General features: G+C 42.8%; 1 protein-coding gene across 6 annotated transcripts in view; it reads left to right on the top strand.

The window, feature by feature from the left end:
* The window catches only part of pard3bb (par-3 family cell polarity regulator beta b), a 320,254-nt gene that overhangs the window by 132,673 nt on the left and 166,528 nt on the right, over positions 1 to 21,053 (top strand). For 5 of the 6 annotated variants that reach the window (XM_017470650.3, XM_017470649.3, XM_017470648.3 and 2 more), the window contains 5 exons: positions 8,932 to 9,015; positions 14,398 to 14,523; positions 16,914 to 17,308; positions 20,121 to 20,260; positions 20,393 to 20,521. In XM_017470650.3, the coding sequence (XP_017326139.1) occupies positions 8,932 to 9,015; positions 14,398 to 14,523; positions 16,914 to 17,308; positions 20,121 to 20,260; positions 20,393 to 20,521 (874 nt within the window). The remainder of the gene's footprint in view (positions 1 to 8,931; positions 9,016 to 14,397; positions 14,524 to 16,913; positions 17,309 to 20,120; positions 20,261 to 20,392; positions 20,522 to 21,053) is intronic. The other variant, XM_047155924.2, reaches the window with a different exon arrangement.

Below are 21,053 nucleotides of genomic sequence, written 5' to 3'. Positions count from 1 at the left end.
GTGCATTATGTATGTGTACGCATTAGGGCTGGCCTATTTCTTTAAAAATAGAATTTGAATTTTACTTAATTAGATGGTTTAATATGCTAATGCAGTTAATTATTGATGAAGGTTTAATTAAAGACTGCCACAGACTGAACAAACGGCAGGGACGGCAATTTACTATGCATTCGTATCATACAACAGAGAGCGGATGTTTGTTTTTAGGGGGGAAAGAAATCACAAGGTAGCTACATCGGTGTTTTATCTAATCCAAGAATCCAAGTCAAATCTGTAATGTTCCAGATTTATTAACTCATCACTTATAAGTAGCTTGATTGAATTGTTTTTCCACAATCTGGCATTTAAAAATAAATGATTATAAATTATTTATGGATTCCTATTCACTATATACACCGATCAGACATAATATATATACCACCTGCCTAATATTGTGTAGGTCTGTCCTGTCGAGGCACGGACTCCACAAGACCTCTGAAGGTGTGCAGTGGTATCTGGCACCAAGACGTTCGCAACACATCCTTCATGTCCTGTAATTACGAGGTGAGGCCTCCATGGATCGGACTTTTTGTCCAGCACGTCCTACAGACACTAGATCTGATTGAGGTTTGGGGAATTTGGATGCCAAGGCAACACCTTGAACTCTTTTTCACATTCCTCAAACCATTCCTGAACAATGTTTGCAGCGTGGCATGGCGCATTATCCCGCTTAACGAGGCCACTGCCATTAGATAACAACTAATGTTCAGCTAGATAGTACGTGTCAGAAACTTCCACGGGCGCCGTTGTAAAGAGATAATCAGCGTTATTCACTTCACCTGTCAGAGGTTTTGATGTTACGGCTGATCGGGGTAATACGTGTGTAGCGGCCTATAATAATACCCCGTTGAAGGCAATTTGAGATACAACTACAGAAAACCCATTCCTTCTAAATAGTGACATGGAGATTGTTATATTTAATATTACTTTTAGGTAGCTATGGAGAGACAATCAACCTCCCCATTGCCACCAGGCCAGTAAAAGCTCCAAAGTGGCGCTCAAGCCTATAGTTTACTCACCTGGAAACCTAAGTAAATAGGCTAAAAAGTGGTAGCTAGCATAATGTGATAATGTAGTAAAGAGCTAGTTAGCCGCAGTCCTTATCCTCTCCTGAGAAAATTTCTCATGCAGCGCATGGTGTTTTCATCCCCGACAAAACCTCACCAAATCATTACAGAATGGCTATGAGGTGTGGTGGTTTGTTTTCGAGATGTGGTAGAGAAGGGAGTTTTATATATATATATATATATATATATATAATGTGGTGTATGATGCTGTTATGTGGGGTAGTAAAGAGAGAACGTAATCAGGAAGTCTCCGTCTTCAAGTCCAAGTCAAGTCCCGAGTCAGTTGTTCATCCAAGTCACATGATTCAGATTTTTTTGCTCTGATTGGATCACTCGGACAGTTCACATTTTGATAGTTTATGTAATCGCAAGTGACCCATATCTGTCTCTAATGAGAATGCATCTGTCTTCCGAAATGTCCCACGTGTGCACACTGATTGCTCGGGCAATAGTTTTACTTCACTGCTCATTTTTGCTGAGTTCTTTTCAGTTTAGCTTGAACTGATTATTCCCTGAATATCAAGTAAATCACCAATTTCCTTCAGCTACCGTTTAGAAACTTTAGTCGCCATTTTTGTTGTCCTCCTGTGTTGTTTTGTTGTGCTGATGGCAAAGATGGAAACTCGAGTCTGCGACTCGGATGAACAACTGACTCGGGACTCGACTTGGACTCGAAATCGGAGACTTCCCGATCACGTAACAGCATCATACACCACATTTTTCCATTCATTCCTCATTCATTCATTCCTTATCAGTATGTCCCGCATGAGACCATGTCCACATTTTAATTGGAAATAGAAAGTTTGAACAGACTAGGTGTGGTAGCCGGGGCATGCTCGAGCGCCGGTTTGTGAACGGAGGGCGGGGCCGAGAAGGTGAGTGGTAAGGATCGCACACCTGCAGGCTATTATACTAATGAATGTCGCGTGTTGCGGTGAGCCGAGACGAGAATTAAAACGGGAAAGACAGGCAGCCAGTCAGCACAGAGGTGCGTGCGCCTATAAAATAAATCCGCTGAAAGGTGAAAGTTAAAGAATATAGCACCTTTTGTTTCAAGCCTCCAGCATCTTCATTCCCTACCCGAATCTGGGAAAGTGTTGCACTAAAGTTTGTTATTTTTCTCATGTTTCTACAATATTATTTCAGTAAGTAATAAACCGAAATAAACGGCAAGCATCAGTTGCATCACTGAAGAAGCAATCGTCCCCAGGGGCGGTGGACAGATATGACGTTCGTCCAATGGCTGTGAAGAAACTATTGAAGCCTGTCATCAGAGAACTGTCAGCTTTCACTCAAACTGGGCACGTGTGAGGTCAAGCCATAGAATTTATTTTTTTTTCCTCCACTTAATTTTTTTTCATGCCGTAATGTTTCTCTTTGTTGCGTTGAAGACATAAATATAAATTGGCTGAGCGTACATGTTTCTTATTCATTTAGATAGACATCAAAATGGTAGGCCTTTAGGTGTCGGAAACATTGTCCCACATTTGGTCCGTTTGCATCTGATCACCGTACTCCGAAGGGCATTCTGAAGGGAGAGTAATCAAGCCAGTCATGCTGTAAGATGCCTTCAAACTGAATTTCCAATAAAATGAATTAAAAATTGAGTTCTCAGCGAGTGTTATTTTTGAGTGCCACACCTTTTAGCCCTCCATAGTGAAAGAACTACTGCTAAAAATAGAACAGTGACTTGAGCCTTGACTTGGACTTGGACCTCAGGGACTTGTGAACATGTCTAGCTGATGGTATTAAATGAAGACAACAGCAGTGATGGGTGCGTTCACATTTAATAATAAAAAGTCATTATATTTATATAGCGCTTTTTACCCCCTAGAAACTCCACGCGCTTTACATAGTATGGAGGGTGGGGGGGGGATCTCATCTACCACCACTAGTGTGTAGCACCCACCTGGATGATGCGACGGCAGCCATAGTGCGCCAGAACGCCCACCACACGCCTGCTATTAATGGAGGGAGAGAGTGATGATGTCAATTCAGAGATGGGGATAATTACGGGGCCATTTGGGGGAAAAAAAAAAAACATGATCAGAGCGTTCTCATTCACGGTACACGATGAATTGTATCTTAGCGAGAACAAAGGAGATTTCCGAGGACCTCAGAAAAAGAGCTGTTGATGCTCAGGCTGGAAAAGGTCACAAAACCATCTCTAAAGAGTTTGGACTCCACTAATCTACAGTCAGACAGATTGTGTGCAAATGGAGGAAATTTAAGACGTTATTACCCTCCCCAGGAGTGGAGACCAACAAAGATCACTCCAAGGAACCCAGGGTAATTTCTAAGCAACTAAAGGCCTCTCTCACATCGGCTAATGTTAATGTTCACGAGTCCACCATCAGGAGAACACTGAACAGCACTGGTGTGCACGGCAGGGTTTCAAGGAGAAAGTCGCTGCTCTACTAAAAGAACATTGCTGCCCTTCTGCAGTTTGCTAAAGATCACATGGACAAGCCAGAAGGATAATGGGAAAATGTTTTGTGAAAGGATGAGACCAAAATAGAACTTTTCAGTTAAAATGAGACGTGTTATGTTTGGAGAAAGGAAAACACTGCGTTCCAGCATAAGAACTTTATCCCAGCTGTGAAACATGGTGGTGGTAGTGTCATGGTTTGGGTCTGTTTTGCTGCATTTGGGCCAGGACGATTTACCATCATTGATGGAACAATTTTATCAGTGAATTTTAAACGAAAATATCTGGACATCTGTTCATGAACTGAATCTCCAGAGAAAGTTGGTCATGCAGTAAGACAACGACCCTAAACACACAAGGTGTTCTACTAAAGAATGGTTAAAGAAGAATAAAGTTAATGTTTTGGAACGGCCAAGACAAAGTCCTGACCGTAATCCAATAGAAATGTAGTGGAAAGTCCTGAAGCAAGCAGTTCATGTGAGGAAACCCACCAACATCCCAGAGTTGAAGCTGTTCTGTACTGAGGAACGGGCTGAAATTCCTCCAAGCCGATGTGCAGGACTGATCAACAGTTACCGCAAACGTTTACCTGCGGTTACTGCTGCACAAGGGGGTCACACCAGATACTGAAAGCAAAGGTTCACATACTTTTACCGCTCACAGATATGTAACATTGGATCATTTTCCTCAATAAATAAATTGCCAGGTATAATATTTTTGTCTCATTTATTTAATTTGGTTCTCATGATCTACTTTTAGGACTTGTGTGAAATTCTCATATTTATGCAGAATTCTAAAGGGTTCACAAATTTTCAAGCACCACTGTACAAAAAGAATGCAGTTTTGTGTGCACAAAGCACTGAAAACAATTGATAACGTGAAAGTAGACTAAAACTGTAAATATCGATATTTTTTTTCCCTAATGAATATGTAAATATGAGGAAAGGCGGAATAGTAATCGAACACTGAAAGGCATTGTGCGAGTGCGTGTGTGTGTGAATGTACGCCCCATGAGTGACCTACAGGTTTCCGTGGTGAATAAGACCGTATGTTAAGCTCTATGGAGAGCAGTCAGGGTTACTTTATATATGCGCACATATACATCATCCCTGTCCACATGTACCCTTCATTTCTCACAGTCCCTCTTAGTCCTGGCACATAAAAGCAGGCATAACAACTATATTCAAATAACTTTCTATTCAGAGCACAAGTGGCAGCTAATTCTACTCCATTTCTCCTGAAGAGCCGGCATATTCATCCTGTTAACTCAAATAACGCATCTTTCACGCTTTGTTGTCTTTTATTTGTCTCTCATGAGCAAATCTGAGAGGACTCGCCACTTTGAAGACGATGACAAGCCGCGTGCTTAATGCGCTCCCTTTCATTTCGGCGTGTCTTTTATTCCTGCATTTCTTTTTATTTTGATAAATTCCACGTTTCGTGAAGGAAAGAGCAGATAAATAAAGGGGACACCTGTGCCAGCGTCCTTCGCATCCCTCTGTCATGCTCTGTGCCCCCACCCTCCCTCTCGCACCATCAGCCTTTCATTCAGCGTGCCCTGTTTGGAAATCATTGTGGCAGCTCTGCCCCGTAGCTCATAACATCGACAGTCTAAGTGGGGAGAGAAAGACAGGAAGAGGGGGCGAAGTGGGACAATTAGGATATGTGGGATGGATGAGAGAAAGTGCGACGGGGAAAGAGGGGGGTGAAAGAGAGTGAGAGTGCAGTGGTTGGTGTGTGGGTGTGTGCGTGTGTGCGTGCTGTTTTTTCCCCCTCATTTATTGCATGTGGTTTTCATTAAGCCTCCTTAATTAATTTTGCTCCTCCTTAAGCAGCTTCTCTTTGCGGTGTGTGTGTGTGTGTGTGTTTTTGGCTTTGATTAGTGTGAAGTTTCGGTGAGTTGATGAAACTTCGGCGCTGCATAACTGAGTCACATGGAATTGATGTTTTTAGTTTTATAGTAGGTTTCTCTTCTGTTTATAAACACACACGGTGTGTATACTGTAAGAGGCTCAAGGCTTATTTGTTTTGTCTGTTTGAAGTAACGTGAAAGTAAAGGAATTAGAAATCTGATGACTTTTTACATGCTGTAATCAGATGACAATTTTAAAGTAGTAATTAGTAATCTGTAGTGGATTACATTTGTTCAGTAACTTACCCAACACCGACAGGTAGTGAATCAGTACTCGTGTACATGAGCTCGGGCGATGGTACGGACCCTGACTCGCCACACAGTGTTGTTGTAGATTGTTTTAATTGAGAATCAAATAAATAAGCACGACAGATATTCATTTAAACATGAACCTTTTAATCGGCCTTTAAAAATACACCGGTAAAAGAGACCTCGTAATAATTCCTGAGGACATGCCCGCAGCGCTGAAGTTTAACGTCGTCGTGTGTTTTACGTCCTCACGTGTTTTCCGTCATCAGTTCGCGATCGGGTCGCGAGCTCGGCCAAGTTTAGAGACTACCGATCGAGTCATAGAATGCGGTTATCGGCCGACACCGATCGGAGCGTCCCTAATTACAGATTTACTGACTTCATTCACTGTCTATGTGAATGAACCTTTTTCATATGTGGAATCGAATCCAGAATCCTGAAATACAGATCAGATACGTCGCAGTGCCTCAGTCTGATCAGAATAATACGACTCGACATTTGGGAATTAATCTTATGTGCTGTACTGTTCTTGGATGTCGTATCTTGCTAAATCTTGCTGTTTACTGTGGCTGTCAGATGTTACGATACAAACAAGCTCCTGGCTTTGGCAGTCTTTAATGCAAACTTTAAAGCGACGAGGTGCAGTTTGACTCGCACTAAAATTCATTTTTACTCGTTTTGGCAGTTACGTGAAGCGACTTAACACGTACTTACACATTCACTTAATTTGTCTTTGTCCCAGTTCATATACTACATCACAAACACACACACACACACACAGACACAGAATGTGCCCCACACTCTCAAAATATAGAATTGACATGATTAGAGGGGCCATGCTGATTGCCGAAAGGAGAAGGAAAAGGCTGAGAGCAGGGACGAGGAAGGTCAAAACAGGATTAATGACTTCAGAGGTTGTGTGTGTGGTCAGCCTGATAAACTCATTAACAACACTCACCAGGCAAATGATTGCTTGCGCCGGACGTCCGTTTCGGAGCGTTAGAGGAAACAGCCTCAGGAGGAAAAAAAGAAGCAGATCCAAGCAATCTTTAAAGATATCCTATCTTATACACTTAAAAAGTAGCAAATTTATTATTAGTGATTCACACCTCTTCCATTGCCTTTTGTGATTACATAGATGGGTATTTATACCAAATTGTACCTTTTTTCCTGCTGAAAAGTTGTCTATTGTTGTAATGGAATAGTACACCAGAGCAAAAGGGCAAGCTAGTATTTCTTATTTGTGTATTCATGCATATATATTAGAAAATATATTATTCAAGGATTCAGTTATTTGTAATGGATTCAATTTCACCTTTAGGTGTACCTTGATACTGGCCTTGGTGTTTCCCTTTTAGGCTTGGCCTGCTCGCGCTCCTGTCGTAATATAGTGACTTAGCTATGCACTCTTAGAAAATGTAAAACTTCCCTACAACTGAGTATTTGCATGTAAAAAATGTTATATATTTGTTTATTTATTTACTTGGAGGCTAACGACCATTAATTATCCAGTGATTGCTTAACTGTCGAGTATGTATATGACCTCTGGATGACACCGTGTGTACCTGAGCACTCGAGCACCTTCCACGCCTATACATATTTTTGAAAATGTAGGTTTTACCCTTATGTACCCTTGTCCACATAGCAATTTTGGAAATATCTTCTTTCACATGAGGGCGGCTGTGGATCAGGTGGTAGAGCGGGTCGTCCACTAATCGTAGCGTTGGCGGTTCGATTCCCGGCCCACGTGACTCCACATACCGAGGTGTCCTTGGGCAAGACACTGAACCCCAAGTTGCTCCTGGTGGCAAGTTAGCGCCTTGCATGGCAGCTCTGCTACCATCGGTGTGTGTGTGTGTGTGAATGGGTGAATGAGACACGGTGTAAAGTGCTTTGGATAAGAGCGCTATACAAGTGCAGACCATTTACCATTTTACATGAAAACTTTGAAAATCACACATGAGCATGTTAGCCCAATGATAGTATGGCATAAACTATTACATTTATGGCATTTGGCAGATGCCCTTATCCAGAGCGACTTACAATTATCTCATTTATATAACTGAGCAGTTGAGGGTTAAGGGTCTTGCTCAAGGGCCCAGCAATGGTAGCATAGTGGTGTCTAGGATTTGCACTCGCAACCTTCCGATCAGAAGTCCACCATCTTAACCTCCGAGCTAACACTTCCCAAACATTTACATTTATGGAATTTGGCAGACGCCCTTATCAGAGCGTACTTACATTTATCTTATCTATACAGCTAAGCGGTTGTGGGTTAAGAGCCTTACTCAAGGGCCCCAACACTGACAGCTTGGTGATGTTTGACTGTTAGGTCGCAAGATTAACGTTAAGAGCGAGTGTGTTGAGCAGTACAGAACATGAAATGTGGGTGAAAAAAAAAACACCAACATAGCCAAAAGTACTAAAAAGAAAAATGACACACACTAGGATTCCTAAGTGTGGACTGAAGATGAAGTGGAGCTGCTGCTTAAGGTATTAAAGGAAGTTAATTGCGAACTCATTTCAAAGTAATAACCTGGTCACTAGACATGATGAACGGACTCGTAGAACATTCATAACACGCGTGAGACCGCAGTGGACATGCCATGTTTTTAAAAGCATATCTGAAAGCAGTGAAAACTCTTTATTTATTTATTTATTTATTTTTTATTTCTCCATCTTAAAGCGCTCTTGGAGAGTTTTTGACAGGAGGCTGAAACAGAAAGAAAAGAAAAACATTACAAGAAATCTCTATATACATGTGGCTGGGGCTTTAGTCGTGGTTATGCGATATCTGCAAGACACCCTGGGAGTATATCTCTTTCCTGATGGTGTGTCTCTGTCCTCTCAGTCGATTTGCTTGAGGAAAAAGTGCATGAGCGGTGTTTCAAGGTCAGTGCTGTTAGTGCTCCAAGCTCTTCTGTTCACATTTATCTACATCAAGCCCTGTATTTTTCCTCTCCTGCTGGGTAATCATGGGCCATGCCAAGTACTGTAACCACTGGCACAGGGAAAGGCAGTGAGGGCAGAAAAAGGCTGAAAGTGATGGTGGAAGGTAAACATGGTGAAGAGATTCGGAGCAGGCCGAGCGGGGAGTTTAAAGGCTGTGGAGCTCAGAACTTCGGAGTGTGTGTTTACACCAGAGAGAGCAGAGAGGAAACACCGAGTCAGCTTTCTGTGTGCATCTTTTTGATGAAAGTGTATGTAAATGTATTGTTGTGTGTGTGTGTGTGCAGCCTAACAAGGACTGTGGAGATTTCAGGAGAACACGGGCCTCTTGGGATACACGTGGTGCCTTACTGCTCCTCTCTCAGTGGAAGGTTAGTGTGTCGCTCTCACTCTTTTTCCTTTGTTTTTATTCCCTTCATCTCTTTTATTTCTTCACGTCTTCACGTCAAACTGTAACTGTTTGAGCAGTGCGTACGAGCTACACGATGGGGGGGAAAGACCTCAGACGCCTCCATGTTCGTTTTCTGTAAGCGAACGAGCTATGCGGCAATCTGTTAGGAGTGAAGTGTATTCATGATGCGTGTTACGAACTCCAGACAGGTTTATAGATTTATCAAGCGAACCTGTCTGTGTATTTGTAAGCAAATACTCATTTAAAGGTGCTACTTTTGTTTATTGTCGATGTTGTGAGCAGCCATGTTGCTTTGACGTCACTTGCTGAACTCCGAGTTGAGGAGACCGTCCCGAGTTCCCGAGTAGGATTTCCGAGTCGGGGGGTTTTCTTTCGTTTTTATTAGTCAGAGGTCAGCAGTGACGTGGTGCAAGTTTTAGTCGAACGCAGCATGAGTCCTCTTCCTCACGTAAAATATGGGAAAGAAGTAGGCAAATGATAAAGGAAATGAAGAGTGAGAGCAAGCCTTGTTTATTTCGAGGACCCTGTTTTCCCAGCATCCCCCTGGTTGTAAAGAGAGCCCACAAGGCTAGCGTCAGGAACGTTTTGGAGAAGGTTAAATGCTTTGTAGAAGCTGGAGGAGAGGGGCAGCTTGAGGGCGACTGGATGCAGGATGATGTCCGCGTCATTAACCAACCATAAAACTTCATTTTAGCTTCACAAAATTCCTACTTTTACATCAAATGTAACCTTAAAAGCACTCGTGTGTGTAATGATGCTCATAATAAATCACAGCGTGTCTGTGTGACACACTGATGGTGTTGTCTAACAGGCGTGCAGGATGGGCTTTTCCCCCGCTCACAGAGAGGATTCACACACTGAAATTGATTCATCACAGCAAGTCACAAGGGGAGAAAAACAGGGCTTTTTATAAAGACATATTTGTCCCTGCAGGATTCTTTCTTTCTCTTCCTCACTTTTTTTTTTTTTTTTGTCTTTCGATCTCTGTCTTTCTCTATTTCTTCTCATCCCTCCATCCCAGAAGGCCCATATGTTTCCTTTAGTCATGCCCATCAACGTGTCCCCTCGGGTCAAAGTTCATTTCTAGCTCAAAAAACGATGTCGGTAGTCTCACCAAATATTGAGCGGAGCACTAATGTAAATAGATCTGTTTCCTAATGCCGTGTGTGCGGGGGCCGGATCGAGCGGATCGAATAGGGGTGAAGAGATCAGGAAGCTGGAGCTGGACACACGCTGACCCCCCCACCAGCTTAGTGTTAATGTATTCCAGACCAGACGGAACTCCTGAAACGCCGTGTTGTTGTTTTCTTATCCAATCTTGGACACTGTTATCAGCTCTTGGAGGAAAATGATCGTCTGGGTGTGATATGTTTGTGGAACGGACTTTGTTATCATTTTGTTTTGTTTTGTTTTGTTTTGATGAGTGCAGACAGCGGTCACTGTTTTTGATTGCTCTAGTTTCCCTGAGCAACTATTTTTTTTTTTTTTTTTTTTTTTGGTGAATCTTGTCCTTCACTCTGGGAAGAGTAAATGGAGTAAATGTGTTAGATTGCGCTGCACATTGTCTGTAAGATGTGTGAACACCTGTGTCTATTCTTGCAAATATGCGCATGCTAGGTCTGTTTAAGCTACCCACAGTCTCGGAGATGCCCATTCTGCTGTGTGACTGTGTGATTTGGACTGCCGCTGTGCGCCATTCTCCCAGACCTTTAGAAATGCCTGCATTACCCAAAACAGAAAACTCCGAACGTTCTCTCCAAAGTGTGTTAAGAGAAGCATTTCCGACTCTGACACCACACTGACGGCCCCAGGCAGCTGCTTTAAAAGACACAAAACCCAGACCATTAATCTGCATTTGTACTGCAAGGTCTCTGCTCATCGTGGAGAAATTTGACTTTGCAAAGTTTTACTCATTAGTAATTGTATACAAGAACGTCTTTGGACTGAGTTTACAGGAAAGTTTTATTCAGCAGGTCATATTTATATATAGTGTAGGTGGCGGAAGATTTTTCCGGTCAGAGCGAGTCTCTTTTAAAGTACAGACGGGGGTGTTGGAATGGATTTCACTTAATATACTAAAAAAACACAACTGACGAGGTGCGGAGATGCTTTTCTGCTCACCACGGTTGAAAAGACCGGCGATTCGAGTGATTGTAGACTTCCTGTCGGCTCAAACCAGTCTGGCCGTTCGGTATCCGTCTCGTCCTCCTCTCTCATCAACGAAGCGTTTCCACCTACAGAACTGATGCACACTGGATGTTTTTTTTTTGTTTGTTTGTTTTTGTTTGTTTGTTTTGTAGGTTTTCTTTTGGGCACCATTCACTGTTGTGCATAAAGTCTCAGGAGAGCAGCTGTTTCTGGAACACTCGAACCAGCACATCTGTCACCAGAATCCATTCCACAGTGAAAGTCACGGAGATCGAGTTTTCCCCCTGTACCGATGTTAAATATGCGAAGTATTTACTGACGTGTATCTGCATGGCTTCATGCACTGAGCCTCTGCTTCTGACTGGCTGTTTGGATAAATGAGCAAGCTTTTTCTACAGCACGTTATTATATACGTAGTGAGTATATACTGCGAATAGGACGTCATTTAGTAGTTTGCTGCGTATTGAGGGCTTAAGTGAAATCATGACTCCTGTGTGAAGTCCAATTTAAGAGTTGAAGGCTGGTTAACTAAAGGGCAAATTAGACACAGGCACAATGTTAATCCAAGCTCTTACTCCACGTTGGCACGGTTGTCTACGGAAAGAATGATACCAGTAAAAGCCACTGCGTCAGTGGAAACTTGAGATGTATGGCTTTACTTGGAATCTAGATTGATTAAGATCTAATGGAAACTCAGGCTAAGAAATATGTAACAGGAAAAGATTTTAAAACTTAGTTTATGATGAATTCATGGGGGTTCATGGTGGCTTAGTGATTAGCACGTTTGCCTCGCTCTGCCGGGGTTCGGGGTTCGATTCCCGCCTCCGCCCTGTGTGCGCAGAGTTTGCATGTTCCCCCTGTGTTTCTGGGGTTTACTCCGGGTTTCCATCCCCCAGTCCAAAGACATGCATTGTAGGCTGATTGGCATCTCTAAATTGTCCATTGTGTGTGTGTGTGTGTGTGTGTGCGATTGTGCCCTGCGATGGTTTGGCACGCCGTCCAGGGTGTCCCCTACCTTGTGCCCCGTGTTCCCTGGGACTCTCTCCATGCTCTCCACGACCCTGTGTAGGATAAGCAGTATGGAAGATGGATGCATGGTTGATTCATTTATATGATTCATTTATATGATTCATATGATGCATATGGAGTTTTCACCTTCCATATCTTATGTTAAGATCAAGCATGATGAGGCGTGTTACAGGAAAATAATGAACAATAGGCTGGTGTGATGTCGTTACCCTGACGATAATTCAGTCTCTCCAGGACTTTTCTGCGAAATCAAGGAAACTGCAATATTCAGAGGAGCAGATTTTCTGCAGATTAGGGCCAAGACATGTCATGTGACATCATCAGTTCAATTCAGTGTTATTTGTATAGCGCTTTTAACAACGGACGTTGTCCCAAAGCAGTTTTACAGAAATATATCAATTCAGGATAAAGATTTTAAATGTATGAATTTATCCCTAATGATTAAGCCAGAGGCGACGGCGGCGGCAAGGAAAAGCTCCCTGAGATGATATGAGGAAACCTCGAGAGGAACCAGACTGAAAAGTGAAGCCATCCTCATCTGGGTGACCCTCGATTGTGTAACCAGGAAATTCATTACAGTGTTTTTTTTTTGTTTGTTTGTCTGTTTGTTCGTTTTTTACATGAAGTCTGTTCATCATAATGCGCATTCATCCAAAACCCTCTTCGATTCACGTGCGTGGAACACGAGTACCGCTAAACGGTCTCATTTACCAACAAACACACTGCGAGAGACCATGCAAAACAATTTTGTGCAAGTGCAATTTCGCCAGTTCGAGTAGTTCTCTTCAAAAAAGCGCAAAAAAAGAAACGCCGTAAATTGCAGCGCCAACTTTGAAAAAGGTTGCAGCAAAATCAAGCATTTTGGGCTGCAACAATCTAAATAAATAAATAAATAAATAAATAAATAAATAAATAAATAACACTGAAATCCTGTGTGGACTGTTTATTATTTACCCATAACAGCACATCCTGCGATTCTTTTCCCTCTTACACACAGCAAAATGCCAACTTTATCCATTTAGAGTTCTGTTTAATGTTCCAGAACATCAATGCCACAAGTTACTTCCTGTTATCGCTTTATTATCGCACGTTATAACGGCTATAAACAGTCGTGCCCTTTTCTTTCTTTCTGTTTTTCCTTTTCTATCGATTTTAATAAGACAAATAATGCGTCTCGTCACGTTACAGAAAATCCAGAAAGGCTGGATAACCTAAAGGATCTGCCTCACCTGGGGATTCCTCTCAAACAAATTCCAAAATAAAAGTCACCTTACAGAAAACTTAACCACATTTGCATTCACACACTTTTATTTAATCTGCGTCTGTGAGCGTCCACCGTACTGTGTGTTGTCTAGCTGTTACTATAGAAACCGTAATGGATTGGAACGAGTACCTAGGATGTATATTAATATACTCTCAGAGCTGTGCTCGTATAGCAAATTAATCAACACTTTCTGACCGGTCAGATTGGAGAATTCAGCAGTGCGTAGTTTAAAACGATTCACTCGTACCCTTGTGTTGTTTTTTTTGTTTTGTTTTGTTTTGTTTTGTTTTTTCCTCATAAAGTGGCACGGTTTTCACCCTCCATAGTTTATTTGACGGGAAAGCAGTGTAGCAGTTTTGCTAATGGTGTGTCACAGCCAAAACAATTAATATTCAAACATTTTCCCGATATTAAATTAAAGCGTAATTAAAATGAAATGCAATTTAACAGCCCTAATGTCTCCTATTTCTTGCTTTCTCTCTGTTATTTATCACACTCTCATCACATACTTTGTTTCCCTCCCAGTATACACACTTGAATACACACTCCCTGTTGAGTTATCACCTCTCTAGTGGCGTCACGGTGTTGTTTGTTGGAAACAATTTCATTTTAGTTAAGACACCGGGAGCTGTTCTCACTGTTTTCCTCTCCATCTGCCATCGCCAGGATTTGTCCGCTCGAGTTGTAAAAGTGTGTGCGAGGGCAGTACGGGGTCATCGGTCGTGTAAGTCGGTCTAGAATGACACTCGCAAACTTCCGAGCCGAATGGTTTTCTCGTTTAGAACCGCATCACTCTAAACAGGATGTCGAAACGACTTTAGTTTTCCATTCGAGACTGCGCACTGCTTTTCAGGTGCAGTGGTTAATTGTGTATGATGTCGATTGTGCTGTGTGCTGCAGGGCTCTGGGTCTGCACATCAGGAGCGTGGAGGAGAACAGCCGGTCCAGAAGAGAAGGCATCTTCCAGGATGATGACTGCATCGTCAAGATCAACGACACCGAACTGATGGACAAGTCCTTTTCGCAGTGAGTAAACGACTTTACAGCAAGAAAACCCCTCACTAACGCTGTCGGCAAGATCCTCCTTTCTGTAGCCTCGTTTTACTCGCTGTCTTTCGGCTTCTCCATCTCGCTCCTTCTCTTTTATCTGTGTCTTATCGTGGCTGTAAAAAAATAGACAGTCCTCTCTTAATCCATTGTTGTGAGGATTCGGCCCATTTAAGCTTATAACACCAGTTTCAAAAGCAGGGGGAACAAGATCTCGAGCAGAAACATCTGTTTCATCCAGAAGCCATGGTCCTTGAAAGCTCTTCTGTGCTCCCACTGGGTGTATACACACACACACACACACACACACACACGCACATGAATATCACACTTGTTATAACAATGGCTGATCTCACCGCCTTTCTTTTTCTTGTACACCGTGCCGTGGTCGATGCGAGATGAATCCGTTTCCGTATTTATTCATCGCGTCAAACAAAGACGACGCTTAAAGGTACAGGTATGTGACAAATTAAAGGTGGCTCTGTTATGCTGCAGGGGCATTTTGCCGTCACACTTTGGGTCCCAGGGACTGCTACGTGACATGGCTGTACTGCTCGCACTCCACGACTGATCAGTTGTGATCTGATGTTTTGTGGACGTAGCAGAGGGCACACTACCGTACACGAGCGATCACAGACGAGGCCGTGAGACACCGCGCAGTCTTTTACCTAAAGAGATCCATGACGGAGTGGGCCTGATTCCTCAATCCTGCTTTCACATGAAAAACTTAACACAAGTGCTGTGTTCGTGTAAGTTTGTCAAGAGCAGCTGGCTGTGGTGGCGGTTTCTGCACTATTTGGTGCAGAAAAAAACGAGAGAGAGATTTAAGAGAAACGTGTGGAGGAAGGATGGGTTGGAGAGAAGCGGACAGCGCGGATTGTCTGTTCTGCAAAGAGAACTAGAGGATTTAGTGTAAAGAAATGTTGCTCTATTTCTACTCCTGATTTTTTTTCTTTTTGGCTGTTCCTAACAACCAAATGATTTCTTATAAGCTGAAATATCATGCTGACAATCGCTTCCTTTCGGATTCTCATTGGCTGTTGCTCGTTGTCGCTGCTCACAGTGCAGGATTCATCGCTGAGACGTTCAAACGTGGTTGAGGTTATTGGTGCATCAGAGACCGCTTGCAAACTGAGAATGTGCAGGAAACTGAGAGGAGCGCACAAGGATTTTCCACGGGGGGGGTTCACATATCCCCAAAATAAGTCTGTAACGGCGAAAAGAACATACATTTCTCTGCCCTTCATGCATGATTGTCCCTGCTCTACCTCCTCTAATGCTACGTTCAGACATTTTATCTATGAAGCGATTTTTGTTACTATGAAGTCGCCTGTAGGTGCTCCTATACCGGTTGCCATAGTAACACTTATTAGTGGGTGGCGCAACTAGCGTTCCACTTTTGACAACAAAGCAGTTTCCCTGCCCCTACTGTCTTCACTCCTACTGGTAGCCGCTACACCAAATCGGTCCGAATTCGCAGGAAGTTAAACTTTTCTCAACCTCGTCGCGTTGTTGGACACGCCCACATCTGCTCGCCAACACTTTCTGTTACTCGGGTCGCCGGATGTCACCAGCTTTCGTCGAAAATGAACCGTCTCCGGTCGCTGTGGCTCGCCGTGTACGTGAGCGTAGCTTAACATGGGTGCATGGACAGGATACGAGAGACCCTTGTAAACCATGTATACGTGTGAGTCCTTAGTTCATTTTTGCGAAACAATCCAATCCCTATAGATAAAACCAGAATCTCTTCTTGCATTATTCCCATCGAAGATATGCAAGGAATAAATGTCAAGTAGTGGAAGAAAAATGCGTTTCGAATTTCCGTTGTCTTTAAAGAAATATCTGCAGGCTCTTTAAAGTAATGGAACTAACTTTAATGTCCCTTATATGATGAGATGTCTCTCAGTTGCACAAGCGTTCTTGCTCTTACATTTATTATATGAATTATTTATACATATGCTTCGTATTCCATATGTGTCCCATGGAGCAGATCAGTCAGACAGAAGGCTGCAGTAATTTTATTATTACATTTAGGATGGATGGATGAGTCTGAAATTGAATTGGTTAACACAAACGAGAAAGAAGGATTGCTTTGTCATTAGTAAGGGGTAGAGCTCGTTAGTCATAACCCCAATTACGCCGTCTTTGGAATGAGCTTTAGCTCGACTGAAATAAATGGAAAAAATTACATTTCATTAATTGTCTTCAGATTCAGCATCATTATTCATTACATTACATAATCCCAAACTACATGACATATTTTTTTAAAAGGCTTTACGGAACTATAGGGTCTCGTGAAACTTTCGTCGTCCTCTCAGCACGTCTGGCGTTCTTTCCTTTTCTACCCCTCCTTCTCTTTCTCTACACAGGTCACAGGAAGTGTTCCGGCAGGCCATGCGCTTGCCTGCTGTGCGTTTAGAGGTTCTCCCCATGGCCAATAAAGAGCGCTTTGAGAAGAGTCTCATCGGCCACCTTTTCAGCACCGACGACCATGACGGTACTCCTCGGCCCAAAGAGCCGCCTCCTCTGAAGGTGAAGCCCATGGTGAGACCTGCAGAGCCCTCCTCCGGCAGACAAGCCGGACCTCAGGAGAGCTGCAGCGTGAACACGGAGAGCCGTTCTCTCGGTTCCCCTCTTCCCATCAGCCTTTACCCAAGGGGCAAGAGCGGCAGCCCGCTGCTCAAAAAGAGCCACACCATCTCACCTTTGGTTGGGTTCACCGCCAAGAAGGGAGGCAAGAGGCTCAAAATCGATCTGAAGAAGGGTACGTAGGAGTGGTACGATATGATGCTCAGAAGTGTGGAGAATATTAGTGTGCTTTTGCCTATGTAGCATTTAGTCCTGGAGTGGTTACCTACTCAGTGAAGCGCCTTTAGGCAAGTTAGTTCATGTCATCACGTACTTTATAGCAGCTATAAGCTTTCGTCCGCTCGATATTTTTCTCTCTTATAAGATGATAATAAGCTGCATTATTTTGTCTTATGTTACAAGAAACCATCAGACACGAGTCGTTACCATAGAAACGCTAACGTATTAGAGCAAGCGCATTAACACAAACATGTCGTTTGCCTAGCAGCCTGCAGTGCTGTCTGAGCTGTGCTTATAGATAATTACTCAACACTTTCTGACCAATCAGAATTGAGAATTGACCAATCGATCACAGAAAATCTGGCTTTAGTTCACACAGATGGATTGTTGCAAGTATAAGACCTACGTCTTCAAAAACACGCCTCTCAGCAAGTGTGTGGTTTTTTGTTTAATTTGTGCAACAGGAAATCAAATTGAAATCCGGCGGAGTGATTAAACCGCTTCAGTCTTGGACAAACAGGGAGGAAAATGGCCTAAAGTGTAGAAATGAAAAGTTTCTGATCAGGAATATCATTTTGGCGTTCTCTGCTAAGTAGCTCGTATTCTTCTCTCTCTCGGTCTCTGTCTCTCTCTGTGTGTGTGTGTGTGTGTGTGTGTCTTTCTCTCTTTTGCTCTCTCTCCTTCTTTCTCTCTCGCTCTTTCTTTCTCCTTCATTCTTTCTCTCTCTCTTTCTCTCTTTCGCGCCCTCTCCTTTCTCTCTCGCTCTTTCTTTCTCCCTGTCTCTCTCTCTTGCTCTCTTTCTCTCTCTCTGTTCTCTCTTTCGTTCTCTCTCTTTCTCTCTTTCGCGCTCTCTCCTTTCTCTCTCGCTCTCTTTCTTTCTCTGTCTCTTCTCTCTCGCTCTCTTTCTTTCTCTCTCTCCCTTTCTTTCTCTCTCTCTCTCTTTCATTATATCTTTCTCTTTACTTCTCTGTCTGTCTGTCTTTCTCTCTTTCTCTCTCTCTCTCTTTCTTTCTCTCTGTCTCTTTCTTTCTCTTTCATTCTTTCTCTATCACTCTCTTTCGTTCTCTCTCTCTTTCGCGCTCTCTCCTTTCTCTCTCGCTCTCTTTCTTTCTCCCTGTCTCTCTCTTGCTCTCTTTCTCTCTCTCTCTCTCTCTCTCTCTCTGTTCTCTCTTTCGTTCTGTCTCTCTTTCTCTCCTTCGCGCTCTCTCCTTTCTCTCTCGCTCTCTTTCTTTCTCCCTGTCTCTCACTCGGTCTCCTTCTCTCTGTTCTCTCTTTCGTTCTCTCTCTCCTTTCTCTCTCGCTCTCTTTCTTTCTCTCCGTCTCTTTCTCTCTCGCTCTCCCTTTCTCGCTCTCTCTCTCTCTCTCTCTCTCTCTCTCTCTTTCATTATATCTTTCTCTTTACTTCTCTGTCTGTCTGCCTTTCTCTCTCTTTCTCTCTCTCTTTCCTCACTTCTTGGTAGCGTGTTATTCTGCGAGCGTGTAGCTCAATGGATGAAGCCATAATTTCAGCCTGCAAAGTCTATTAAGTTCTTATTGATTCAGCCATTACTGATGATCTGAATTCATTGCAGCAACAGAAAACCGCTGACTATAAAGGAATTGTGCTAAATGACCAACATAAAACACCAGCGCAACACATCCTGTGCTCCACTTGCCGGCGTGCTGAGTCTGTTTCCGTATTTCGTGCCAGAACATACCAGGCCGTGTTAAAGATCATTCGTTCCCTCACCCTTGCGCCGTCCATCACTGCTCCTTTCCCCTTCTCTACCTGGGACATCGGCATGGTTATATCCACCATAAAAGATGTGGCTCATGTCACCCAGCAGGCGATAGGCTGTTCTCTAATCTACCTATCAGTCATCCTGACAGCACAGAGACCCTGATAAGAGGAGCTGCAGTGGAGGTCACAGCACTGCAGGCACACTCACACCTTTAATACCACTTTTCTCAGCTATGCTGTCAGACCAAACCAGCGGTCATCCCCGCCACCATTCCATCACACTCACTGAGCTCATGTGAAATAGCTAAATGTTAAACACTGAGGTATGGAATCGCTTATCAAATGGCCTGTGATGTTAATTATCCATCGTTTGCTCTTGCGAGGTGATTTAGTGATCTCATTAGTAAATCTGTTTCCAGTGATTGCTAAAAATCCAAAAAATCTCCGCTACTAAACATGTCATGGATCATAATTTTCAACGAGCATCACACCTACCCCCTCAGCCCGGGTCTTTATGATGGATGTATCCATACATGAAATTAAACTGTAGTCCGGCAGAATTAATGCACTGAAGCAGCAGTTTGCAGCTCTGCATTTTCACACTCGCACACACACACACACACACACACACACTTGGGCTTCTTCATAGTTTAAGACTCTGTGCAGTCAGTCAGATCATCTGTTCTTTTTCCTGACTGCCCCTATCTCTTGGATTGAATTATTAGCAGTTTTTCTTTCTCTCTTTTTTTTTTTATTTTTTATTTATTTTTTTTTTTTTTAATGTCATAACTACATTTTCCATCTGCACTTTCGCTGGCTTTGTGATCAATACTGGGCAAGGCCGATTGATCACTGGGCTTTCAGAATAATTGTGCACTTGCGCAGGTTTTAAGAGTCAATAAAATAGACCCACTTCTTACCCGCTTCTGTGTGGATCTTGATTTAGTGTACAAGTGTTAAAAAAAAAAACAAACAAACAAAAAAAACAAGTACACCTCAGCAATTCAATTCCTCCTTCTGTCTCTCTGCTTTCTGGACGCATGGCCAGGTCCGGAGGGTTTGGGCTTTACTGTAGTAACCAGAGACTCGTCAGTGCACGGGCCTGGTCCCATCCTCGTCAAGAACATCCTCCCTAGAGGAGCCGCTGTTAAGGATGGCCGCCTGCAGTCCGGAGACAGAATCTTAGAGGTGAAACTTCTTAATAACAGTATTTATTCATATTTCTTACTTAAAGTGTGAAGTGGAACGACTCGGTAGTTTAAAATATTACTTTCATTATAGTTAACTTTATATTCTTCGGTGTGTGTGTGTGTGTGTCAGGTGAACGGTGTGGACATCTCAGGTCGGACACAGGAGGAGCTGGTGGCCATGCTGCGCAGCACGAAGCAGGGAGACAGTGTGAGTCTGGTGGTGGCGAGGCAAGAGGAGTTGTTCCTGCCTCGAGAGCTGGTAAGACACTTCTAAATGTGGTCCGTTCGAGCGTCTTCACCTTTTTTTTTCCCTAACCATATCTACCTTTTTTCCTGCTAATAAACCATTTCCTTTAAACCTTTTCTGTGTTTTTTATTTCTTCTTCTTTTAATCATAACCTTATAACAATTATGCCCACTTAAAGGGCTGATGACCGAGATCAATCTCTACCCCAGAACATCTTCAAACCTTCAAAAACAAGAAATTACTGAAGTCCTCTTCACCATGCACATACAATAGGAATAATTACTACTGATAAAGAAACCCCTGACCTAATAATAATAATAATAATAATAATAATAATAATAATAATAGTAGTAGTAAAGTATTTTTATTTTTCGTTTCTTTTTTTTTTCTTTTTCTTTTTTTTTTTTCTGAGTAGTGTATGAAAGATTTCGGAAGACATTTTGCTCAAATGTGTTTTCCCCTGTGCCTAGAGACTTTTGGGACACCCAGTATGCGGATACATCTGAGAACATAAAATCACGTAATAATCATGATTATAATAGTA

Source organism: Ictalurus punctatus, chromosome 6, assembly GCF_001660625.3.
Source record: "Ictalurus punctatus breed USDA103 chromosome 6, Coco_2.0, whole genome shotgun sequence".
Taxonomy (NCBI): Eukaryota; Metazoa; Chordata; class Actinopteri; order Siluriformes; family Ictaluridae; genus Ictalurus; species Ictalurus punctatus.
This window is presented reverse-complemented; position numbering and strand designations above follow the sequence as displayed.